Genomic DNA, 27,464 nt, shown 5'->3' on the forward strand with positions numbered 1-27,464 from the left:
ATTGAGAGGGGATGGGGTGTACTAAGCTGTTTAGTATCCACAATTCTAAATTAAAAAAAAACCAGTGTTTTCCCTGTCTAATTTAATAAAATGTAACTGAAAGATAACGCTATCATTGCGTCGAAATATGCAACACCAGCGTAATAAAAAGCAAATAAACTATCCTAGCGTACGTACGCAAAGCATTATTATATGTATGTAAAATATATACATGTACACGTCCATGTATGTATTGTTGAATCGTTTTTTTCAGACTTCAGAATTTATCTCGGTATAAAAGGAATGATAAAACAAATGTCAGAGACTTATAAATACGTAGTGACATTGTACATTTGTATTAATTTGTGTATATCGCGTGTTGTAGACATCAAACATATTCATTTTACTCAAGACATTTTGTGATAATTATACTTTCGTTGAAATACGTCAATAAATTGTAATTGATTTGGAGTACAGAACACTAAATGAGAAAGATATTTTCTAGAAGCGATACAGTGTCCATCGATAATTGACCAGTACATGCATACATGTACTCATGACAAATTAGATGTCGATGCAGCACACTGGACATGAAGACATCATATACATTTCAACTTACGTTTAGAAAACATCAACTTTTTTAATTGAAGAATAAAAACAATAACAGTGTATTTTCGGAAAACAGTTTATTTATTTATCTCCACATTAATGAGTACTAGGTGCTCCACGCATAGCCCAGAACTTTTTCTAAACGTACAAGCTGTATTTTTCTACATAACTCTTAAATTTGCAGTTTGTTTTTATATTTCCATGCAAACAAAAGGTCAAGCATAGAAGAAATTCGAAACGAGCAAAGAGTCAAAGGAACAACAAACCGTCCAAACTGCGACAAAAAGGCAGTCATAGGCAGTGTAATCCTTTAGCAAATCCCGCTCTTGATAGTTCGACTAGCCCCTGATATTATAGATGCTATGGTTCAGCGGATTGGGCATCATGCCACATTCTAAACACATTAAAAGCCAAGATTCAAAATCTCACAACATTATTAAAAAAATGCTACGGGTTCATGATTTACAAATTTGACATGTTCAAAAAGATACAGAACTACTTTAATGGAACCTCATAAAATTTCCCTATCATACTTCTAGCAAACGCCGGAAACAAAATAGAGAATAACACATGATAACACTCAAAAATGTACACTATAAAAATGTTGTCTAATTTGAACTGTTGATATAGGGAACATAACAAATCGAGCTCATGCAGCATAATCAAAAATAGCTGTTATTATAATTGAATTTGATCCTAAATTTAAAACAAAGATGTCCTGAAAAACCTCCCGCAAAAAAACTTTTGTTTTGGCTTTATATCGTAACCGGAATATTCAAAGGCTAAGAGGTGCATTGTATAGTTAATTGTAAATAGAACTTGGCAATTTCCATTATACTACCAGATAACCTCTTGTATCGGAGGTATCGTTTTTGAAACTAATTATGAATGAAATGTATCACAAAAATCTCATTATGACACAAAGAGCAATACTTTATGGAGTTTAATTTGATTCTCTACTTGGTTAAAACATGGATTATGTATGGAAGCATGTAACATGTACAGTCAGTAATATACTGCTTGTAAATCTAATGATATTCTGTACTCTGTAATTTTTCATTTGAACAATGATTTTAAGCGTTGCTGACATGTATGAGGGACGGGGCTATATGAGCATTAGGTACATATAGGTTAAGTAGCAATTTAGACGTTGAATTTAATGACAATAATTTTTCTTCTAAATTAAAGACCTTATTTTATTCTCCACATCCGTACAACGAACTTCTGCATTCCGCTTACTTCAACGTACATGTATACATGTATGTTGCGGTACAGTTTCTCGATCCAGCTATTATTGAGTTGGTATCATTGAGTTGTTGTTCTTTTCTTACCTACTGGAACTCTTTATTTAGTGTACGAGACAGTATGTTTCTTGCCATTGTTAAAGATTGATTGTAATTTTTACAACCCAATATATTTCAGTCATAATTAGCTATTGGTATTGTTTTATTACCAGAATTTTATTTTTTAAAGGGGAGGGGGTGCTCTCTTAAAAGGCAAACCATGCATTTCAAAGATACTAGTATGCAGTTTTATAAACAGTACATGTACACATTGCGGTATTAAATAATGATTTTACAAGCGTGTAAGCGATAGCGACATCTACGGTTTTGGTAATGTTTTCTCCCTTTTGATTATAGTTTTCTTAGAATTTAAAAATGGCTTATTCCATACCAGCCTTTCGTAAAATGACAAAATATTTTGTTTTATTCAAAGTGTCAAAAAAAATTATGCATAAAACAGTTATCTTGACTAAACAAACACTATTCGTACATTAATCTAGACCGAAAGAAAATAATTTGCATGTAAAAACAAATCTTCAGTAAGTAATGATACTAAATCTTGCATAAAAAGTGTATATTGATAAAAACGTACAGTTAAAAGAAAGAGAACTATAAAAGGAAATACCTAACATAAATATTAAAAAAAAATTAAAAACACAAACGAAAATATACAAAAAAAAAAAAAAAACAAAGAAAGAAAAAGTCTTTAAATTCAAAGTTCGTGTTTTGGATATCAAACACAGAAGGTAGCGTATGGTTTTTACTCTTTCCAGATCCGTTCGTGACAACTACACTGTACACGCCGACGCCCTAAGCTAATTTTCCAAATTGACGGTTGACATCTTTTTTTTAACTAGTACAATAAATTAAACAACTTATAGACATATATATATATAAAATACACAGATAAAAAATGTTAGTGAGAAGAAACCAGAAGCATAAAAACAGACAAACGAAACACGAAAATACAGTATTTTATACTTCATTAAGTGCAGGTTCTCCCAGAGTAATTCATACTAGTCATAACGTCATGGTGACCCCATTTCTTCGTAAATCTTGGTCACGACCTAACAAGAAAATGTGATGTACATTTCATACGCCATAAAACAATACATGTCTGTCATTCATGTTAATTATGACAACAAAACAATTACACGGTTACGACAGAGGCAACGCGCCCAACAACAGGAAATAGTCACTTATTCATCGTCCGATAATAACTTGTCCCAACTGTGTTTTACATCAACAAGCACTTTGAAATATATTGTGTTACAAAAGGATTTTAGTGAAATTGTGTTTGGTTGTAAATCTCAAAGATTCTATGGAGTTTTTAAATATTTTTGTTATTCTCTATTCTATTTTTGTTTGCCAAGCCGGTAAGTAAAATCTAATGTTATAGAAAGGTCTGAAAACGAGCTGTCATATATATATATATAAACGTCTCAGAATGTGACGACTCTATTCGCTACACTGCTCCATCGGATCAAATCGATGCAGGGAAGATATATAAACGTATAGAAAGGTCTGAAAACGAGCTGTCAAATTTGCGATGCAAATTTTTGGTCGTTCCCTCCGCGGGACATCTATGGCAACACCGCCTGCACAAAGTCCAGCGCCCTAGACCACTCGGTCAGCTAAGACGTGTTTATATATATATATACACGTCTTAACTGGCCGAGTATATATATATATATTTTTTAATATTAACATGTAATTGACATGTTAGGAGTAATTCTTCAGTATTCACGCGCATTTTTTACATATCTTTAACGTTTTTAAAAAATACTAGAATAACAAATATGAATGTTTAAATTATGCCTTTTATATTTTCTAGGTTTTTGCATGTGTTTAAGTTGGGATTAAATTATGAAATTTTGAAAGACTTAGTAATATAAAGTTTACTGTCAACAAAAAGAAAATCTCTTTCCATTCCATTATGTATGGTTTTCGTGTGCAATGTACAATGTGCATGTATCAATATGATCAATACATTATTATACTATACATGTGTAAGTCCTGTAATTTTCTTATTATTCGTTCTTGTTAATTATATGATAACATCTTATTTTAGAGATTTTATTCAAATATAATTAGGTTAAAAGTCGATTTAAGATACGAAATACAGAATACCATTCTGTCTACATAAATATTCATATACAAAAAATATTTCCCAATTTGATTTTTTTTTAAAGCTCGACTGTGTACAAACGAAGACTGTACTGGAAAACCAGATAGGAGAACAGGAACAAAAGAATGCACTGTAGAAGATGTTCCCGACGAGGGCAAAATAGTGTCTTTAGAGATTATTGACCAAAGAAGAAAGAGCCGTTGTATATCTGGTAAAAATTACGGTTTCTACACAAGATCAGTATGGATTTCACGGAAATGTGAAGCGGATTTTCGAGTGTGCTTTGTGACAGGTATATCACTAAAATGTTCCAAAGTACATGTACAGTTGTACATTACATATAATGATGATTGATTAAAATGCTGTAGTTTTACATCCAAAGAGCAGATATTTTATTCATTTCATCGGATAGACTACTTTGTATACACCCAAGTCCGACACGTTGATCCGTTTATCTGCTTTACAATGAATACAGATATATGTTCTAACCTCTCACCAAACTGTCTTAGAACAATACTACGACAGAATTAGAACAGTTCTAGAACTGTTCTACTAAAATAAAACGGGTACTTATGAGGTTTCTGTCCGGGAATCTAGAGAATAAAAACCAAAAATGTTGTATTTACGAAATGAAACACAGATGTTGTCGATACTCATGACCGGGCTTTTCGCACGGTCTAAAACGTTTTCTAGCCTGCATCCATTTTCCTACTCAAATTTAATTTATCAATAAGTGCATTTTAAACTTCGGAAATTTGATTTTACATATTCATTCTCTATTATGCAAAAATTCAGAGGTTTTACAGATTTTTAGCACGCATCACTGCTTTTCATGTCAAACGAGAAATAGTGAATTAATACTTTCTATTCCTATATTTGAGTTTCCTTTCACATGTAGGGTTACAAAGTCATATATAGCACTAGTGAAAATATAACAAAAAGTCTAAAGGCATTGGACCTTGGAATAATATTAATTTCCGCATCTCACTTGTAAGAAATATGCGTTTGTAAGTGTTTTATCATTGGAGGAAAGATTTGACAAAAAGTTTTGTTGGTTAACAGCTGATAACATGTATATGATTGAGTCCATGTGAGTCTACTTGAGAAAAATAACATATAAGAAGCCGAAACAACTAAGAAAACCAGAAACATACATAACAAATACATTTTCTATACATGTACATGTAACAGCAATTAAAAAGGGACACCACTGTCATGCATATAAAAATTAAGAAAACTGCATGCATGTTTAGTATAATACATGTACTTGTATAGCGGAAACAAAGGATATGGCAAATGAAAGCCCTTTATTAACAACATTTCTCTACAGAAGTTTGCGTTAATGTTTTGTAGATGTTGAAGATGATATTACTACTGTAGCCACAAATTCGACTTCCCCCACTACCATCACACAAAGTCCACTACGGGTAACAATACCAGGTAAATTGTCTTAATATTAAAATATGTATAAACAAAAGATAAGAAAACTCTTATATCCGTCTGCCTGTTTGTTTCTTTACAATGTATTTTTGGAGCTTGCCCTTTCGAAGTTGAATCAGTGATTGTTTTCCCCATTAAATTTGTATTAAAACATGCTAAAACAAACCATTTACATGTAAGTATATGCAAACCAAATACCAGTAATATTGTGAAACTTTACACCGTTCACATGTGGAAAATAAAGGAATTCATTTACCGCTACATTTACACCAAGAACTATGCATATATCCTACTAAAAGTATTTTGTAACAAAAATGAAAGGTGTTTTTAAGTACCTGCTCAAATATCTATCAACATACATGTACATGTAGCTTTCATAAGCTACTCTTGATTTTTCATTTCAGATTTAGATGACGTGCCCACTTACCCAATCAGGAAAAACCCAACCACTTATGGTGGTTTCAAAACTAGTAAGCAAGCTTTATTTTTTATATCAAAACTCAATGTACATATATAATCAATGTACATATATGTACATGAACTATACATATATAGTACTTGCACAAATGATCTAGGAGGAGGGGGAAGGGGGTTGGCACCCACTTTTATTGGAAAATTTGTCATTTCCATGTGTTGAATCGACAAAAAATGGCAATTAATGTCCCAGCATTCCCCTTTTTTCTGAGGAACCTCGGCTGACAGGTACTCCTCCTTTTCAAAATATTTGTTTCATTCTTGAAAGTATTGTCATTCAGACGTATAAGATATGATGAAATGATAGACTTTAACTTGCTTCCGACCACACCCCTTTTCCACATCTTTTTTTTTTTACATACAAATGTACACAACTTCCCGTTGATTCTTCGATTAGCTATAATTTGTTAATTACATGTACCCACGAATTAGAAATAAAACCGAGTTGGGCAGATAATGGGGTTTTCCTCAGTCAAACATGTACTACATGTAAAAAAATATATATATTTTTAAGTAAAGTGAAAATTAAGGGGTCGAAATGGTGAGGTATATGCATCTTACGTTTAGACACTTTGCAATTACATCATACATACATTTTTTTTTTATCATTAATAATTTTGTTGTTGTTATGAAACATGACAGTTTTAAATGATTTTATTACGTTATTTCACAAACATGGACTTGATTACGTGCTCATTTTAAATACGTTATACATTTGTGGTAAAAAAAAGATTGTCAAATTGTCGCTGAAAAATGTAATTTATTATTGTAACTAAAAGATGTTATATATAATGTGAAAGAAATGGCAAAAAATTGTCGGTCAATGAGGTCTAACTTGACATAACATATAAATGTTTATGAATGAAAGTGTCAATTTCCGTCTTCAATTACCGTGTTTGGACATTCAATGTATGAAACGTGAAGAGGCTCATACAAACGTTTCCTCGTGTTGTTTCCGGAGGCTTGTGATCTATATAGTTTGGTTTGACCTTGATTGAGTATCAAGTATGTACATGTACAAATGTACATGCAAGGTCAGCTTTGGGTTGTCGAGTGCTAAGAACACCATTGCCCTGTTAACGAATTGGTTTTGTCGTCAAATAATATAATTCATTTTTCTATGATAATGTTCATTTAAATTTTATTCATATTTTAGGACAACTTTTTTAAAAAAAAGTTATTTAAATGCAATGGTTAACATAATAATAAAAAAAGATTTACGGGACAGTGAAACTTGTCTAAATCGAACCGTTAATAATCAGAAGGCATGTATTTATTACCCAGACACGTATTTTGGATTTTGGTTTTAATTAGCGAACACCCATGCATTTAAACCGAACCAAATTTACATTCCAAGAAGAGTTTGATTTCGCAGCCCTTAGTTGAGTTTATCATGTCAATAATACAGATTTATTCCCCCTGCAGCTTTTGGCGGAGCAGCTTTTTATAAAAAAGTAACAAAGGACTAGGATTAAAAAGGGAAACACGGGTTTGGGAACACACATACAAACATACGAAAACCCCTTTAAACTTATAATCAACTTGATATGATTCACTCAAGTGTGTATTTATATTTTTTCGCTTTATACACGAACAAATTATGGTATAAGAATAGAATATCAACGAATGGTACATGTATATGCTCATGTATGTCTGTATGTCTTATGACTCCACTTGAATCTTTACTATGCTCTTTTAAGTTCAGTGGCGGATCCAGAATTTTAGGTAAGGGGAGGGGGCACAAAAAATTTCTTGACAGGATCACCGGTGAGGATCACAAAGTGATTCGAATTTGCTAGGGGGGTTGGAGGCATGCCCCCCCAAGAAAATTTTGAAATATTAAACCTCAAATCCTGCATTCTGAGAGTATCTGGAACAATTTTTCAACAATTTAAAAAAAATGCAATTTTCTTAGGGAGGGGGAGGCGGGCCTACCGGCCCCTCCTTGGATCCGCCACTTAAGTTGGAAAACATTATGTGACCATAAAATATTATGACTAATGGTAGTTAAATAACACTAGGAATGATCGCTGATGACGTCACATGTATCAGAAGGAGTCACTTTTATGATAGGTTTAATGACACATGCAATGTATATACATTCACATGTAGTGGGCAGTGGTAACTATCTTAACTTACGAAAGAATTATGTAATTAATTGCCTATGATACATATCTTCAAGTGTTACTTCTATATTACACTGGATTCAAATAATATGATTCATGTTAGACGAAAGACGAATACAACCACCGCTTATAAAAACTCGCAGACATAAACACAAATGACATCACGAACCCCTTAAACAGAAAGCATGAACCTTGTTTATTTCTAAAATACAGAATACATGTATACATGTGCTTGTGCGTATGAGTGTATGAGATAGTATTTTTAATAACATTTCTATTTGGAAAAAAAACAGCCTACATGTAGTTATGGCAAATTTGGAAAAAGTACGACTGTTTGTAACATGCATCAATGTACTTGTTTTGTATACAAGTTTTATAACGTCTATTCGGCACCAAGACGATTTACATGTATATACACAGTACGACATGTGTATGTACATGTAAATGGCAATTGAAAGCCATGGTTGCTGTACTTTATCTTTCACGAATATATTTTTGAATTTTAGAAATTTTTCATACTACTACAGAGAACCCTGGCGAAGATCATCAACGACAAGTAATTGTTATAACACCAAGTAAGTTTTTTTAAAGTTGATTTTCAAAACAACAAAACAAAATTAATAACAAAATATGTGTCTGTCCTTAGCTAATCGACTTTCGAACAACATGCAGATTTTGTGATTTTGCAACTCACAATATATGCAGTTTGGCAGGCATTTTTACAGAGTATTATATACTGTTGTTTGTTCGTCCGTCCGTTTTTTGTCAGTCTTTATGTTCTTCTACCCATCAACACATCGTTCTATGAAACAAAAACTACAGTGTATTGTGGATTTTCATATTAGGTATTTGGTAACATTCTTTGTCTTCATGGAAAGATTCATAAGCCCTCTTACATTTTTAGTGTCACTCCAATTTAAGCGTTTCAGAGTTATGGAAAGTGGGAATGGCATATCATGATCTTTTGTTCAACTGGTTTTTGTTTTGTTTCATTATCTAAACAAATTCCGTGCAAAACAAACTAATAAAAACAAAATATGCTCATAAAACAAGTTTCCTTTATCCCATTTTGTTTTAAGTCTTTTTAAAGCAATTGATTTGTTAATCCTATTTTATAGTTAGGTTAGGTGCATTTGTTGCGTTTCACAATATTTGTAATATTTTCTAATCAAGCTTATGCCAAAACAAACTTGTGCTCGTATTTTTTGTAATCGACACTACTATGGACAAATATGAATAAATCTACTAGAAAGGTACCAAGATCATTTAAAAAAGGCGATTTATGTACATCATACTGTTTGATGTACACATACAATGATTTTACATTGTACTATTCTGGCTATTTTGCAGATTTATAGTGCATGTCGAATGTTTGTTTGTTTGTTTGTTGGGGTTTAACGTCCGAGCAGCAATATTTCAGCTATATTCAGACAATGAACATGAAATAGATGATAAAATGAACATGAAATGAAAAAAAAAAGGATGGGTCACAAGGATAATAGGGTCGAAAATTTTGATTGCCACTGGAAAAAGGGGGTGGGTAAGGCATGTCGAATGAATTCTTTCCATGTAAAACACGTTTCTATTACGTCTTTGATGTTCGAATTAAAAATTAGCAGATTAGGAGTAACTTTGCACCTAAACCTTTTTTTACTGTTTTTGGCATTTCTGAATAAATTCATGATAGTAGTTTAGTATAATAGTGAATTTATAGAAACTTTAAATGGTGAACACTATCAGATATACATGTACATGTATGTCTGACGGCAGAAATTGCATTGAATTGAAACCAATATTAAAAGGATATCAGTTCATTGTTTTCATAATATTAAAGAAACATTGAATGAAGAATTTAAAGTTTTTTTTTAATGTATAAAAATTCGATTGTTTCGAATGCATTTCGGTAAAGATATTCATCACTGTTATTATTAAGTCTGTCTGGTTTACCCGAAAACAATATGCTATTCAATCTATGGAAAGACTGACATTATGTATCAGGAGCTATAACAAGTAAACATAAGCTTATAATTTAAGCTAAATTTATTGTGATAGCTCATATTGTCCTCTATAACATGCTGAACATGTACTCCTTGTTACGTGTCATTGTAAGTTAGTGTAATGGATTTAATCTAAATCTTGCCTAAAATTTCGATGAATATGCATACAAAAATATAGATTGAATTCAGTTGAACGTCTTATCTAATTTAATTATATATCAGTCGTTGTAAGAATCAGGCGGTGGGTGAAACATGGTTTGAAACAACCAGCCTCTTGGACAGTGTAAATTGAATGTTTGTACCGGGATAAAAGGATATAGACATATATCATTTGATAAATTAGTTTATAATAGCAAAACATTTCGGAGTGGGTGGTGGTGGTGGGGGGGGGGGGGGGGTTGGGTAACTTGTTTAAAAATCCCGGGGTGTAAATTGTTTAAAAATCTTAGTTTAAAGCGATAAAAAAGTAGACATAGTCATTTGAAACAGATACAAAGACTTCCTTTGGTGCAAGTATGCTGACAGTCGATGGGAAAACGCATGTTTCAGAGTTTTCCATTTTTGCCCGGGTCTCACAAAGATTTCTACTTTATGTTTATAGTGTACATGTTGTAGGTGAAATATAGAATAATAATAATAATAATAAAAAAAACAGTCAAGCATGCATCATTTAAATAAAAGCTTTATTTAAAAAACACCCTTTATACCGAACACTCTTCAAGTTTCAGAAACTGTTGCTTTTCAAAGGCTGTACTTTAATTAAGTTGTTTAACTGCTATCTTCATATTAAGCTAGTTCAAGTTAAATATTTTTTTTTCGTATTTACAGGCATACTAGGCGGTATTGTTGGGGCCTTGTTATTTGTCATAATGATCGTGGTAATTGTAGTAGTTATTGTAAAACGGTATGTATCGATCCATCTACTGTCTGCATGAACTTTATTAAAAAAAAACACTTTTTTATTGTAAAAATTATAAAGTAAATATGTCTACTGGTATATATGTATTAACTCTCTGCGGGACAAATTTGCCTTTCCGGAAACGGCAAATTTGACATGCTTGAAGAAAAATGTAGTAGAATTTTTTTTGCTGATCATGTAGTACTTTAGTAGCCTAAGCTACATGATCAGCAAAAAAAAATCCTTCTACACTTTTCTTTAAGCATGTCAAATTTGTCGTTTCCGGAATGGCAAATTTGTCCTGCAGAGAGTTTATTGCTGTTACATGTATCGCGGAATGACAACGAATCATTTTTGTTTTGTTTTGTTTGTTTTTGTAACCCATGCCATAATACCCATCCAGTTTCGTATTGAAAATAAGTAATTATCAAAAATAAAAGCATTTCATAGATCGTTGTACATAACATCAGTCTATTGCGTTTTTTATAATATTTTTTTGGTTTTAATTTTAGATGCAAATATAGCAAACGGAAGAGCGATGAAAACACCTTTCATTTATCGACTGGTCACCACCCTAGTATTACTTCAACAGTGTCCCAGTTAACAACATTAAGCAATGATGATACTTACGACTCTCTTGAAATGTACAGGGAACACCACCCATATAAAGTATGCGACCAGCCCCAACCGCATACATACACAACGATCTATGATACAATCAACGATATTTCAAATCGAGACCAGGAACATACAGGTTATGGCGGGAACGATCACGAGACTCAATCAGACGATAACACTTCGAAAATGGCGGATGGTTTTATTGGTGAATACATTGACTTATCTTCGAAAGCCGAAGTAGACAAAAATGACAAAGACAAAAAACAAAATTATACAAAGGAATTTATAAAAGAAAATAATAAAACATCAACAAATAAAAACACTGAGGGACAGCAGTACAATGTTCTAGATCCATTAGAAACGGGATTTTACAAAGGGACACAATCATTAGAGATCTCGGAGGGTGAAAAATCATCAAATATAAAAAGTGACAGATATGTTGACTTGTCTTTGAGAAATAGTTGCCAAATAGACAACGAAGAATGCAAGCAATATAATATTCTCGACTCATCTGAAACGGGATTTCATAAGGGCATTCCATCCGAAGTCCAAGTGAAAAAAGACAATATCGTAGGCGATAATGGGTTCCTTTATGATTTAGCTCAATCGATTAAAGAATCTGATCAAGATTTAGGAAACTAGTACAAATGAACGATGTATGAAAATCCAAATGGTAGCTCGGTGCATCTGGACTGACATACACATGGACTACCAAGTGCAGACTGGCAAATCATATATGATGATGAATTGTAATAAAGTTATCTTTCATGTTCTATACACATTGTTTTAACCTAAAATGCTAAAACATAGTTACCCTGAAGTACAATATCGATATACCAGATACTATAAAAAGATCTCGCAAAGATTAAAAATATGTACAACATTAATGAAAACAAATAGCGTGTTATGTGGCTTAAAACTTGTATCCTTAAACAATTAAAAAAAAATTGTCATAAAACTTAAAATGATAGAATTATAAATAAGTTTTCATACCTATTTAAAATTGGCAATTTCGAGTATTTTACAGGAGTTAATTATATGAGAATGTAACGGGTATTTAATTAAGTTCTTGAAAAAATAAAGAGAAAATAAGTTTGATGATCCAACCTTTTTAAAAAAACACGGATAAAGAATTTCTATAGACAAGTTTCTTTAATTGTTTGCGAAATTATTTTCCTAATTAAAAATGGTGTGAAAACTGCAAGCATTAAGGCACAGGTTCTGTGAACTATTTAAAAACAAGTACTGTCTTTAAAAAACATAGCCGCCGCAGTAATATTTTGTTCATTTTCGCTTATAATTTTCTACATTTCATTCAGGAAATAGCACATGGCACGCATTTTCAATTTTTGATACAGATTTTTCCGAGGCCATTAAGTTATCTATCAGCATTTAGCCAATCGGGAAACAGAATTGCGATCGGATGACTTGCGTTTCCATGGAAATGCATGTTAAAGGTCAAAGGGTAAAAAGCAAAACTATACCGATTGCGTCGGAAAATACATATATATGTTCATCAAGTACCATCTCATTCAGAAAACCTAAGGAATTTTATATACAAAAATATTAAATTACTGAAAATGTGAGATCAATTGGTGTACGTATTATTTATACAAATGATAATTAAAATTATTGCATTTCAGTTAACTTAACACACACACACACACACACACACACACACACACACACACACACAGGTTATAACAGTAAAACAATTGAAAGTATGCTATTTACATTAACAATGGGGTCAATATTATTAAAACGTGAATTGAATTACTCATCTTGAAAGACATACCTAGGACGGTATTAAAATGAGTATTTCTATTGTCTAAAAACACTTTATTTTGTTTTACATGAAATACATATGACTTTTATTTGAGAAACCAAATGGAAATAATTTTGTATTTAATGATTTTTTACATGTACATTTGTTATTCATCTGTCCTTTAGTTAACGTATTTTTTAAAGTATGTTTTCGGGGTTTTTATTAACTAAACCTTACCAAAAGTAAAAAAAATGTTTTCATTGTATATGGAAAGTAAATAAACTACAAAACTACCAAACTGAAAGGCAAACACACAAGTCTAGAGCCAAAAATGGAAAGTAAAACGATAAAGGAAACTTCATAAAACGAATGACCATATTAAAGCAAAACCCGACATTTGAAAATAACCTATAAGGTCCTGCTCCGATTGAAATAGTGGGTTAAAGTGGTAGACCTAGGGTGAGGAAAATAACTCTTGAAATCAGTGATATGTTTGTATCATATTAAATTTCACCTAACCCTATCAAGATTTCATTTGAAACAGAAATGAAATCAGTCCAACTTACTTTGATGCTTACATGGGATAAAAATAAAATGCTGATTACAAACGTTCCAATGATTTGTAAGAGTTGAGTCTCTTACCTTAGGTCTACCTTCTTAAACAGAATTCAATAGTGTGCTGTACATCCCGCTTCTAGTATCTTTTAGTTTAACTTCATCCGAATGAGAAACAAGGTACAAGTGAATGAGAATTGCCTGTATTGATTTCTTCTAAACATTAGACGAAGACGCTGTATGTATGTCAGCCACATGGACATGCCAGGTAACTTCCTGTTTTGGCACAGCATAAACAACACTTTTTCGCGTACCATGACTAATTCTCTTTTGATCAAACACTTTCCGAACTTCTGAAGGTTTTGCATTTGCCAAAACCTTTTGCCAGAATAATGCACTTCCATTAAAATAATTGTTTGGTGTGAGGTATCCTGCTTCATCCTCCGTTAAATCTCTTGTACGGTTTGTTCTTACAGAATTAGTGAAAGGTTCCGCATAAATGTCTTTTTTGAAATGACAGATCGAATCTAAGTCCTTCTCAAAAATAAGCTCGTACGTAGGGTCGGGATTTGATTTTTCCTGAACTTGTGTGTATAGGAATTTGGTGTACAAGGCCTGCTTTAATTTGTACCGATAAATTAGGCACCTGTGTAAAGAGAAATATGAAATTAAAAAAAAAAAATCAAGTTTGTATACTTATAAACAAATAAGTAAAAAATTGCAGATTTTTTTTTATGCGATCCGTTTGTCGTCACGACAATAAATAAGTTTTGTCATGAATTTTATTCTTAGACCATCCATTTGCGGTATAGATACATTATAAATACATTATTTGAAAACCCACAACGAGATGAAAAGCTACAAACTCAATGAACATCAAAAAAAGAAGGTATGAAAATATTTAGATAATTTCTGAAAGTATAAAACACACTGTAAACAAATTTTAGTACGGGAATCGATGCTGGGGGTATTTGTCGAAAAAAAAAAACACTGTCATCATTGACGATAAAATGCGTATTTCTTTTTCGAATACAAATAAAGTCTTTTAAATTTTATCAAGGAAGTATCGAGCAGAAACCTAAATATTTTGGTTTGTATTGAACGTCAACGTTTTCATTACGATCGAATTAGGTGGTGACTGTTACAAACCTTAACAAAATGTAATTTGACGCTTTTGTTTCTATACTCATCCCATTGCAAATCTTATACTAGATCCAGCTCTATGAGAACTGTAAAATGAGCTGGCTCTTAGGGAATGGTTCTACGAGAACCAGCTCTAAATTACCGGTTCTGCTAGAACTCAAAGAAAGCTTGCAATAAAACTGTCCTAGAATTGTTCTTTTGACAGTTCTAGAACAGTTTTGTGAAAGGTTTAAACATACCTCATCTTTAAACGCAGTCCGTCATTGCTTGTTTTCAAGTTTGTCTTAACTTTTTAAGATGAATAAGCGTTTATCTAAAGTGCTAAAAAGATTGCCTGCCAACATCCGTAAAAAAAATCCGTATACAATTTTAAAACATTTCCATTATTTCTGGAGAAATAAAAGAAAAACTGAAAAAAAAATGCATGTAAATTGTTTAAACACTCACCCAATAACCAAAAGCAGTATTGAAAACACCCCTGCAGACAGCGTGATGACAAAATGGATGAAATAGGATTCTATAAAAGAGAAAATTTCAGAATAATTGCAATACAAGGCAGATAAATCTTGGTTAGATATGATGGAAATCACAAAGATAAAGCAATGCAACTGAGATAAAAAAAAAAACAAAACATAAACATCTTACAAAATCAAAAACACCCCCCAAAAACAAAACATACAATTCAAAAACAACCAATAACAAATCAATAAAACAAATTAAAGTAAAACAAAAAACAAAAGAAAAACAAAAAAAACAAAAAACAAAAAAAAAGAACAAAACAAAACAAAAACAAAAACAAAAAAAAAGAAAAAGAAAAAAAAACAAACAAATAAATTAAAAAAATAAAAGAAAAGGTAATAAAAGGAAATATACCACATAGATTTTTAAACCTAGTCATTGGCAAAACCTTGACAGCTAAAGTGCACAAGCAGGGTTAACATTCTTTTCTTATTTTAGAAAAGAAAAAAACCCTTATCTATTCGTTTATGATATCGTCTTTAGTAAACCAAGGACAGAGCCAAAAACTATAAATAACTAAATCAGAAAACAAAATAACCCACCGTGATTCCCCAACTCTTTTTTTTGACTACCATGTCATGTCTGGTAATATATACAAAAAGAAAACTACGACAAATGGTGTAAGTTTGTCGATGGTAAAGATGATGATCATAACAGATAAAACGTGACGTTTTGATCCTATAGGAATGGATAACACAAGGCAGAAAGAATCGTGTGTATAGGGTATGTAAGTTATTCTAGTTTCATTCGTTATCGGAATTTACGACGTAGGACTAATTTAAAACCGAAGACCGATCTGCATTTTACTGATTACTTCCGGGTACTCTAAATGCTGTATAACAATGCAAAATCTTTTCTGAATACCTTTATCAAGTAGAATTAGATATTTTTCATTTTTATTGATATTTTAAAGATGTTTTGTCCTCAAAACTGAACTCAACGCTGTCTAAATGCTTTTGAATGGTAGACTAGGACCCATTCTCGTGCAACTACGGGGTCACATGACGAGACTTACATACCCTATTGTAGACAAAGTTATTTATAAACGGTTACTTTGTATTCATGTCAATTAAAGGTGATTTGTTGACATAGTTACATGCAATCGAATACAGTAGATGAATTGTATGAGAATACATAACAACACCGTAATTCCATTGGCAAAACAATGCCAAAAAAATATGGATATGGATATTACGACTGACTTATGTATTCATTTCATTACGTTTAAAAATAAAGAAACTTATTGTAGAATTAAAGTAGCGTTTTAACTAAATATTGTATAACCTAAATGTTTGGAGAAGTTCATATTTTCGTCCATTGGGTCTGGTTTATTCGATCCTGAAAAATTGAAATCAATAGAAATATTGAAACAAAGAAAAATAGTTCGATTGATGCATTAAAAGAAGAATCTTTATTATATTCAAATGTGTTTTAATTACCCACTTTACGTATCATTTGACATAATGTCGATGAAATCTATGATATATATGTACTGTTTTAATGGACAAAAATAAACCAACATGACAATAGCCTCTTTTGTAGTCAAAGGATGAGGGTCCATAAGGCCTTGTTTTGCCTACTGAAATAATTGGTAAAAAAATAACTTCAATTCGGAAGAAAACTAAGTAATAATGTAATACGTATTGTAAATTTTCAATTTTATGCATTCAGTTTGTGATTTAAAGAGTAACAATACAGAAACGAATGCACAAAAACCGCCTGGAAGGCTATTCTGTAAATAAAATAGCATTTTTTTCACTATTCTGCCTCTTATTTTATAGTGAGATCCAGCGTTAACCAAAAAAAATATTGAAACTGAAAGTGTGCATTTATAAGTTCTTTCTGCGGGAAAAAGGATTTTTTGGTTAACGCTGGATCTCTATGTGAATTTAACCAAAAAAAAACCCTTAAAAAATCACGCTTAAAATCTCTTAAAAAATGACTAAGTCGTACTTTACCTGTACATGTGTCATGTGACCTACTTTACTGTCACATGATTATGCACCTGGCCACCCGTTTAATATACACGTGCACTGAAATCCTAATTATACTTTAGCAAGTGGAGTAGATATATTTATGAAAGAGCTTTTATCTCACCTTTATGCATGTACGTGAATGCACTTATATACTTTGAACCGCGTTACTGTCCTTTGCGTGGGATTTTTTTCTATGGATTTAATATTTGAATCCAATAGTTTTCAATACTTTTTTGTCCTTATATCCGTATAAATCTCATCGATCAAAGATTATTCTACATTATGATTTTACTTTGCATCGAACGTAGTACAAAGATGAGAGGCTTTAAACAAGCTTGTATAAGCATTAGTGTATAGAAACAGGTAGCACCCTGTCTCAAGATAATTTTGTTTGTAATAAATGCTGAAACGCATTTTATTTCCTTAGGCGATTTGCCAAAGTTGGAAACACTGTTATAATATCAAGCGGGAATAAAACTTTTTACTCGCTCCTGTTTTTATTTTGAAAGTAGAAAAATGAAAAGCTGTTTGCCTTGTGTGCCTGTAAAAAAAAAACAAAAAAGCAAAAAAAAAAAAAAAAACAGGCGCGTCGCGGGTGGTGGATTGGATGGGGTGCGACAATGCCTTGTAAATGTAGATTGTCAGTTAAAATAGGCATGGTCTGACCGTGAACCATCTAATGTCCTGTGGTATGAATATAAGCTTTCATGCATTTTAGCGGAGATGTGGTTCGCATTTGTTAATCTTCGGAAAACTTTACAAAAGGAGACCCCCTGTTATTTTAATCCGAAATTGAAATGCGTTACTTCTGGGCTTCTTAACTTACCAGTTTCATCCCCATTATTTTGACTGATGAATAGCGCAAATTTCGAAAGCGGCAGGATTTAAGCTCCCAACAGGAGACGGACAAGACAGTTGGAGATTACGGAATGTATGATAAAATGTCGGGAGGCTCCAGCCGAAAACGGCCGATAGCGGGAGGTTTAATACCTATATAAATGCATTTATTTCTAACTTTCCATCATTAATATAGCATTATTTGTAATCATTAATTCTAATAAAAAAATGTTTCATATTTATTTTTCTCATTTACATATTTTAAAGCTTTGCAAATATTATAGAAATTGTTGATTTAACTATAAGTGTTGATAAATTTATCAAAAATGATTTGCGCATGTACGTGCTTATTTTGTTTCAGCTAATGTACTCAGAAAAAAATTCCACACATTGCTCAGGGATCTGTCTCTCTGTCTGTCTGCCTATAGTTAAGCACGAGAAAGATTAGTGACTTTTAACTGGTTATAATATATTTTAATTACAACGGGCACTGAAGATAAATCAATATATATGCCTCCTTAATTTGAAGCTTCAAAGCTCACTTACTTTTGTCTGGCTAATTCTAGAATGCAAAACTATGAAATATTATCATTACATGTTTGACATGGTAGCATGATGTGTTTAATTGATAAAAACACACACACAGATCAACACTAGACAGATGAGAAAAATAATACTTCATACTTGTATCACCAGGTTTTCCTCCATATCTTGTTACAATATATGTCAGTAATAATAACAGATGCGTAAAACATAACACTAAGGTGGAATTGTTTTTTTACTTTATTCAACATATACTGATTGAGTGTGCATACAATTTTGTTTATTTCTTTTATAAACAGAAATATTTTTTTTTCTTATATGATTTTATTAACAACAAAAATGAAACGAATTGTTTTAATTTAAAAAAAATGAGATAAAAAAAGGGAGATAATTTTGTTTCTTCTAGTAGGCGCTATAAAGCCTTATGTACCCTCATCCTTTTGAACTGGTTTTTTATGATACAAGAAATATGCTTGATAGTACGTTTTTTTTCACATATGATTGTTAGTGAAAACAACCTAGCTGTTCATAAATCTACCTGTACTTGTTTTCGAGCATAGGAACGGTAACTTTGTCGTACAATTCTCTGCGATATATGTTCCTGTTGAGTTAACTGAAATACCGATGCAGTTTTCTTTTCTCTTTGGTCGATCTTAAAATATAAGAACACATAGCAAACTTGGGGAAGTTGACATTTTGTCACATTAAAAAAAAACTCTTTTGCCTTATTTCGGGGTTGTTATGGCAATGAAAACTCTACTACGTTACATTACAAATATAGTTGGACTTCAAAGTTATTTTGATATATTTATAGGTAGATGCTTGACCTACATCATTCCAACATGGGTCTAATTTAATTCAACTGTACTAATCCTAATTTCTTTGGACATATACAATTGTTTAATTAACAACTGGTTAGTTAAAATACTAGCATTAAAATTCTAGATGCTGAAATATTAAAACTATCATTTCATCAGACCGATTCTCTAGACAAATAAGACATAAATTATTTTGATAACAAATTGTTGTCCACTGATTAAGGCCGTCGCTCGGAATGATTGATTGATGTTGATGTTCAATGTTTTGAATTAGTTTTGTGTCTGTGCTTTGACAAACTTATTCTTTCATTTATTAATTTTTACGTATTCCTTTTTTTATTTATTCAAGGGATTCTTGTTATTCCCGGATTTCTGTTTCTGCCCCTACAGGTCTATTTGGTTCGTGATCATGATTATTTTTCGATGGAATTCGCTTTACTCATTAAAGTATGATGTTTTTCTTCGACATTGATTTTTTAAATGGGCTTGGAGGTTTTGAAATACTTCTAAAGGTGGCTTCGTTTGATTTGAAAAGCCATCTACAGATATTCGATGAAAGTATGCATCACATAAACAAACCCATATATAAAAATACCTTGTAGAATGACGTGTATTCTAAATATATGAGTCCAATACCAGTTATAACTCCCAATGTACTCATTGCGTTTTCCAGATGTTTCTAAATTTCCATAAGCGATACAACTGTTTTGAAAGTCAAACCAATTTGTCAACTGTTCATCCTCTGAAATACCAATTGACGGTAAATTTGTTTTCTTACACAATAAAAAATGATTTTGAAAAGAATATTCAATGTAAAAATTACATGGTACAAAGAAACCAGTCTGAACCAAACCCTGAAAATCTGAACCTGGACCTTAAGGAAGTAGACCTAGGGTAAGGAACACAACTCTTAAAAATCGTTGGAACGTTTGTATTCAGCATTTTACATCAATGTTATGTAAGAAAACTTGGATTGATTTCATTCTGTGTCAAATGAAAGCTTGATAGGCTTTGGTGAAATTGAATATGGTACAAACATATCACTGATTTCATGAGGTACATTGAATGTCCCTTATCCTGGTCTACCTCATTAATAGTAATTTATTTGAAATAATGTCAGTGCACGCATTCCTTAATTTTTATCAGTTGTACTGTTCTGTGAGTATATCTCGCCAACCAATTTTCAGTCCTCTAAGTCCAAAAATAGACTGTTCAAAAATGAGTTATCATACAGCACATTTTTCATTGAGGAATAAAGTTTTGGTGAATAGATTGGCGAGATTGGCTTCTGTCTTGAACATGGCGGGATCTACTCTCTAACCAGTATGAGTAATTAATGTTCCTTTGTACATTTTATGCTTTAAACTTACTGGCAGATTTCGAACACGTATCACCAAGGTTTTCATTACAATCTTTAACAAAGTACTCTTCTGACTTGAATGCATCTCTTGCAAGACATTCATGAACAATGAACGTGTTCGATAACTTTAATTCTTCAACTTGCAAAATGTAAATTAAATAGTGTTTAGTAGAATTAAAAATGTAACACAAAGATTTTGTATCCTATCCGATAAATCCCGACTTATCGTTCAAACTAATCATTGATTAGTTATCGGTCACAAATCGAATGGTAATTAATTAATTGATTAGCCATGTTAATCGAACACTTATCGATTAAACTCTCTACAATCAATTTGAACGATTAGTTATATCGGGTAATATCGACTCAAATATGTTTCATTTCTTGTTGATATGCTGATAAAATTGAAATAACATTATACCAAATACAATAAAAATGTTCTGGCACAAAGTTGATAATAAAAGTAAAAATTAGAGCAACAAACGTTGATTCTCTATCATATAGAAGCTTCAAATAATTTGTCCCATGCTTTCATTTCTGTTTTTCGAATCACTCGCTTTTGTTCAGTATTTTCGTTTTTATTTCTTTTGTAATTGTTGTTTTGTTTCAGGGTTTTAAGTTATTGTATATGTTCGTTGCTTCTTGATTCATTTAGTATTGTTACAGTACCTGAGCCGATCCGTGCAACACAAATTGTGATCGGTCATCGATCACCGATCGGTTTCCGGTCAGTCATCGATCCGTCAAACCGATCCATTTAACTGGTGATCGCATCACCTGACCCCAGTGTGGTCAATGTATTTTACGGTTTTTGTTGTTTCCTTTGTCAATTTTATACATATTTACATAATGTTATATATTTAAACATCAATTAATACTTTTTTTTTACATTTCTTTTATTTAAAACAGATCTTACGTCATTTTACATAACAAAGCTGCGATCAGATCGGTCACCGGTCATCGCTTCGTCAGCGATCAATCAGTCAACGGTCATCGACCCGTCAAATCGTTGCGCGGATCGGTTCAAGGACTGTATAACAACGGTTGACTTTGCTTTTACTTCTATTAAAATACCTTTTACGTATTTAAATACCATGCCAGAGTCAATCCTACCGCATACAAACTCCGAATTATTTGGACATTTCTGCCTGCAGTCACTGTGGTTGGTACCAATGTTCGGTTTTTCATTTAGACAAACACAAATCTTATTCTTAAAGAAATAAAGAAATAAAACAGTAAAGAAGGAAAATATGAAGTAAGCTATAGGATATGTAAGTCTCGTTCTAGTTTCATTTTCTTTACCGGAATTTCCGATGTAGAACGTACTGAAAACCGAAGATCGACCTGTATTTTATTGTTTACCTCCGGGTACCCGAAACGCTGTATAACAATGCAAAATCTTCTTATTTATGTTTTTTCCTACTACATTTATCATGTAAAAATAGTTATTTGTCATTTTTATCGGTATTTTTTTACACAGGAAAATTTTCCCCATTAACACTGAACTCAACGCTCTCTAAATGACAAATCTCTATGCTTTTGAATAGTAGATTAGGACCCATTCTCGTGAAATCACGGGGTCACATGACGAGACTTACATACCCTATAATCATGCATTATGTAATGTAGTGTTGTTGCATTGGCTGTCAAATTCAATTTTAATTAACGTATGAAAGATGTACTGAAGAAATACCGAAGAGCTTGAACCTGTTTTGGATTATAAAACGCAGATGTTTTAGTTAATTTATTACGAAATATAGATTCTCCTTCAGTTTCGAGTGGATTATAATATTTCTCCACTAGAGATAGTTAAAATCAATATTTTTAACACGCGAGCTTCAGGTATACTGAAGGAGTATCTGTTTGTCCCATTTTAATACAATATTTTTACTATGATATTCCTGTCAAATACTCTATTCACAAACCTTTCCTAAGATTCCGCAATTTTTATTTCACGTAAGGATTAAAAACGAATAATTGATGCAGTTCAGATATTTAGTCATTTTTTATCATTAAAAGAACAAATTTTCATCTTGAAAGAAAGTACATTAACAAATATTTCAGTAATCCGATGTTTATGTTGCGTCGCAGATTTCACTAAATAACATGCAATGTGTGCTGCCTTTGGTATGAAAAAGTTGCTTATGCCTTATAAAGACCACCGTCAAATTGGAAAAATTGGCAGCTATACATTTTCAGCAAATTTTTGCCCTTACCAAGAAACTTCAAAAAATAAAACAATAAAATATTATTTCAAATCATGTTTACCTTATGTCCCTGGAGATGAATGAGGACTTTTTGAGCTACTGATATTGAGCGCAAAAATACGTTTAAGCGGAAAACGTTTTCCAAACTGCAAAAAATACTATTTATACAGTTATCAAACGAAGAAGTTACTGAACAGTTGATGAGCACGTTCCTACAGTCGCGCAGGATAAACATTGACTTTTCAAAGTTAAAACTTTACTGAAGACTATTGGAAGAATAAGTTTAGATGTGAAGCAAACAGTGCGATAAATACCTAATCAAAACATCTGTTTACGAACCTTGTAAGCGAAGTATAAAACGTCTTCACCAGAACAATGTAAGTTACACTTGTTGAAGGAAAGTGCAGTCCTGTCATCGTCAGATGGAAATGAGTTAAAGCAACCTAAAATATTTAGCTTTGGGATGATACTTGGTTTGTTTTTCTCATCTATAGAAGTACAGATCTACGGTGGTAATTTAAATATTTCTAAAGAAGTTCCTATTGCCTCCTCCCACTTTGTATTTGATCTTACAACTTCACAATTTTGTCACCATGTTACTTAACATTTCACTACCTTATATTTTGTTTTCAATAAATATAAATGTCGTCTTAAGGATTCTAGACAACTTAAAAAAAAACTGTCCATCCTCGCTCGGAAAAAAAACACTTCCTCTACCTTCCTTCACAGAGTTTCCATACACTATTAACTGATCAATTCCGTTTTCTCTAAAAGAAAGTATGCAAGTGAAGCGATGTATTTTACAATTTGACGACACTGGGGGAAAATAAAACAAGCAATCCAAGAAGTAATATATGTATATAGATATAAAGGTCTGAAAAATTCACAACGATGTTAGAACTGTCAAATTTGCAAAGCAAATTTTTGGTGCTTCCCTCCGCGGGACTCGAACTCGCACCGCTATGACATCTATGGCAACACCGCTTGTACTAAGTCCAGCGCCCTAGACCACTCGGCCAGCTAGGCTATATAAAAATATAGCTTCAGGTCATTCCTCCTCGTAGGATTAATCTAGGGCTGTAACTTAGTATGGTAGTATGGAACAGTTCATCTAGGTGTTATAATATAGGAAAGAGGATCAAATTAATGAACTGTCCCGTACTACCATACAACGTGTACTAAGTTACAGCCCTAGATTAATCCTACGAAGAGGAATGACCCGGCCAGAGAAAGCTATATTTTTATATAGCATAGCTGGCCGAGTGGTCTAGGGCGCTGGACATAGATGTCACAGCGGTACGAGTTCGAGTCCCGCGGAGGGAACGACCAAAAATTTGCATCGCCAATTTGACAGTTCTAACATCGTTGGGAATGTTTCAGACCTTTCTTTACGTTTACGTTATCTTCCCTGTATCAATTTAATCCGATGGAGCAGTGTAGCGAATAGAGTCGTCACATTTTGAGACGTTATATATATATAAACATATTAATCCGGAACCGGAATTGATATAGTTTCGGTGCTTTCTCAGACAGATAGTTTAGATTCAGTAATCCACAAATTTAATTTTGTAATCAGCCGTTTACCTTATTAAAAAGGAACAGCTATAAGGACAAAAATGATCCCATAACCAGTTATTCACTATGAAAGTTGTTCGTATGTATTCATTTTATAATTCTTCTTAAATTTAATTTAAGATTATTTGGAAGATAGAAGATATTAACACTATAAAAGTACCGCTGATCATGTGATACCAGTTTTTATGAATTTCGTGGATTTAAATTTTTAAGAATAATTTTAGGAAACATTATTCTTGCCTGGTCCCTATAACATGCTGAACATAATAAATGGGTGAGTTACAACTCTTAAATGGTATAAATTTCCCACTTACACCACATATCATTACAATTCCATATTGTCCCCATTCCCATTCCCCATAGACAAATCACCACTGCATGTTTCTTATCAAATATTTACATTATCAGATTAAAATTTGCATTTTTTAATTTTTCAACATCATAGCTGTTATTCTTAACTAAATTTAATATGTTTGTCTTATATCCATAAATATTCTAAAACCAATTCCTCCATCCTCCCCATTGAAAATTTCCAACTCCCTTAAATCATCCCCATACCCCATCGTTCCATTCCCCTTCACCCATACACCTTCAAATGGGAAGCTTTCAACAAACAAGTAGTGTATTAATTATTGCTGTAGTTGAGCTAACCATTGCATAACTGAAAATCTGTTTTCGTTATTTTGCGTATTTTTCAAATCTTGGATTATTCTTGTTTATTCAAAATTATGTTACAATGTGTGTTAACTAATTTTCAACCAGGCAAACGAAGTAGTTATCATAACACATTCAAAAAGAGGGACGGAGTAACAGTGTAACATAATCGCATTGTTCTTGCGTGAAAATGGTTACCCAGATATGTTCCGTATCCGTTATGGTAATTATCGTAAACATATTTTTCCGTTCCCTCTTTAGGATGTCATTTAAGGAAATTTTAAAATGAAAACTTGGAAAAACAAGTAATTAAGATCGGAAACAGCACCCTTTGTTTTCAAAGAGGTCATTGCCATTTGTATCAAGTAGGACAAAAATTCGGTCAGAAACATTTAAGATAGTAATATACATTTGTCCCCTCCTGAGCATTTTAGGTTTCAACTAGATCACATCACGAACTCCGTCATATGTTCTACATGCATACATATGATTCAAGAATATCTTAATGAATAGAGTTGAATTTTTTGTGTGTGTCGGAGTTAGATCCACAAAGGGGCTTATTCATCCACACAATTTTGAAAAGAGTGTATCAATGATTCAACAAACTAGGACCTTTGTTTTAAAATATATCTAAATTATGTGAAGTTACCTCTACATCATTTAGATTCGGTAGAATGATTTTCACGATATTTGTAATGCTAACAAAATAAATTTTAGGCGGTAAATTTCTATTCAAAAGTCGTCTTTTTTGGATTACGTTTTAGTTTTGTTACAAATTCATTTCTACAAATTTGTGTTTAGCAATTACAGTCTTTCATTGTGAATTATTTCAAGGGAAGACTTACAGTGCCCGAGGGATTATATGTTTTAAATTTATGAATACAAGTCCTGCGACATTAAATATATCGAAACGCGGTATTTGTTGTTTATAGAAAATTGCATTAAACAATGCTTTGGTTTTCCCTTTTTTCTAATTCCGTTGCTTTTTTACGTGTGCATAATAGGAGAGAAATCAATATGTCCATACAAAGGTAGTGAGTAGTTTATCTCCTTTTGCATTTCCCATCACCTTTTATTACACACCTATAAAGGATGTCCATTTAGAATACGTCACTCTTGATCCTGTCCAAACACGGTTCGTTTTGTCAATCTTAAGTAGTTCGGCCACATTTCTCATATCCGAGATATTGACATCGCCCAAAGGAACCTTAGAACATGCTTGTGAACTTTCAATCCAATTAGTAGCTGGATATCCAACAAAATGTGTCGCTATTTAATACAATATATATAAACATTAAAGACAATCACTCTATAACATATTTCATGTAATAGCAAAGTCTTGATATCAATAAGTCAAAATGTTATAAGTCAGCAATGAAATGACATCTAGCATGCATTCTCTTATATGCTTAAATGATGAACATGAACATGAAAAAAATGATGCTGCAATAACTATACAAAACAACATACCAACTTCCTGGGTTAGAAATAAAAGGAAAGACGTGACGTTTACCAAAAACATTCTTAATCCAAACTTTACTTGGTGTAAAATACTTTTTTTCTTCGTCAACTTCCTTATGTAATGATTAATTTAAAAAGTTTTAGATCTTCACACTAGTCGATTTCCTAGTAACATGAGACAGCATTGAAGTGGTCTTATTGTTTGTAAAGACCTTTTCAGGGAAAAATCGTGTCAATTTCAGTTACTTGATATTGTTATTTACCCTTCAAGAGGAAGTGTTTTTATTGTCCGTCGTGTCCGTAAAATTTTCAAACATCTCCTATAAACAAATGGACAGATTGTACCCAAATATTGCTTGAAGTTTCTTATGGTATCTGTAACGACCCTTGTGTTAGTATTTTTGATCTGGCGAAAAAAAATGGCTGCCGATACTAAAAATAGACAACAGGGGTCAAATTACAGATTTCTGCAGATTTTTGTTTAAATGTGAAAAAAAAA

The 27,464-nt window shown here is 32.3% G+C and overlaps 2 protein-coding genes across 4 annotated transcripts; one reads left to right on the forward strand and one right to left on the reverse strand.

Moving 5' to 3' along the window:
* The first annotated feature begins 3,043 nt into the window (after positions 1–3,043).
* LOC148619933 (uncharacterized) lies at positions 3,044–12,327 on the forward strand. The gene is made up of 7 exons (XM_088580384.1): positions 3,044–3,247; positions 4,064–4,291; positions 5,353–5,439; positions 5,844–5,909; positions 8,546–8,614; positions 10,865–10,940; positions 11,447–12,327. The coding sequence occupies exons 1-7, from the start codon at positions 3,193–3,195 to the stop codon at positions 12,192–12,194; spliced, it is 1,329 nt and encodes a 442-aa protein (XP_088436510.1). The 5' UTR covers positions 3,044–3,192; the 3' UTR covers positions 12,195–12,327.
* Positions 11,736–27,200, reverse strand: LOC148619934 (uncharacterized). 3 transcript variants are annotated; one of them, XM_088580381.1, is made up of 10 exons: positions 26,975–27,196; positions 26,588–26,773; positions 23,615–23,718; positions 22,143–22,278; positions 21,079–21,207; positions 20,304–20,450; positions 19,429–19,542; positions 16,819–16,872; positions 15,463–15,532; positions 11,736–14,518 (listed from the first exon to the last, which is right to left on the reverse strand). In XM_088580381.1, exons 1-10 carry the CDS (start codon positions 27,024–27,026, stop codon positions 14,089–14,091), a joined length of 1,422 nt encoding a protein of 473 aa, XP_088436507.1. In that variant the 5' UTR covers positions 27,027–27,196; the 3' UTR covers positions 11,736–14,088. The 3 variants fall into 3 exon arrangements, with proteins under 3 accessions (XP_088436507.1, XP_088436509.1, XP_088436508.1); XM_088580383.1 differs by lacking the exon at positions 21,079–21,207 and having other exon boundaries at positions 26,975–27,200; XM_088580382.1 differs by lacking the exon at positions 16,819–16,872 and having other exon boundaries at positions 26,975–27,199.
* Positions 27,201–27,464: the final 264 nt, after the last annotated feature.

Source organism: Perna viridis, chromosome 4, assembly GCF_037379345.1.
Source record: "Perna viridis isolate PV_CMFRI_1.1 ecotype Kerala chromosome 4, ASM3737934v1, whole genome shotgun sequence".
Lineage (NCBI taxonomy): Eukaryota > Metazoa > Mollusca > Bivalvia > Mytilida > Mytilidae > Perna > Perna viridis.

What these genes read in the sequence shown, in the direction of transcription:
- LOC148619933 (XM_088580384.1), top strand. Translation starts at nt 3,193, where the DNA reads ATGGAGTTTTTAAATATTTTTGTTATTCTCTATTCTATTTTTGTTTGC. An exon ending in TCGAGTGTGCTTTGTGACAG is followed by an intron (nt 4,292 to 5,352) that starts GTATATCACTAA and finishes AATGTTTTGTAG; the next exon opens with ATGTTGAAGATGATATTACT. An exon ending in TTATGGTGGTTTCAAAACTA is followed by an intron (nt 5,910 to 8,545) that starts GTAAGCAAGCTT and finishes TTTGAATTTTAG; the next exon opens with AAATTTTTCATACTACTACA.
- LOC148619934 (XM_088580381.1), bottom strand. Translation starts at nt 27,026, where the DNA reads ATGTTTTTGGTAAACGTCACGTCTTTCCTTTTATTTCTAACCCAGGAA. An exon ending in GGTATTTAAATACGTAAAAG is followed by an intron (nt 21,208 to 22,142) that starts GTATTTTAATAG and finishes ACATTTTGCAAG; the next exon opens with TTGAAGAATTAAAGTTATCG. An exon ending in ATGCTCGAAAACAAGTACAG is followed by an intron (nt 16,873 to 19,428) that starts GTAGATTTATGA and finishes TCAATTTTTCAG; the next exon opens with GATCGAATAAACCAGACCCA.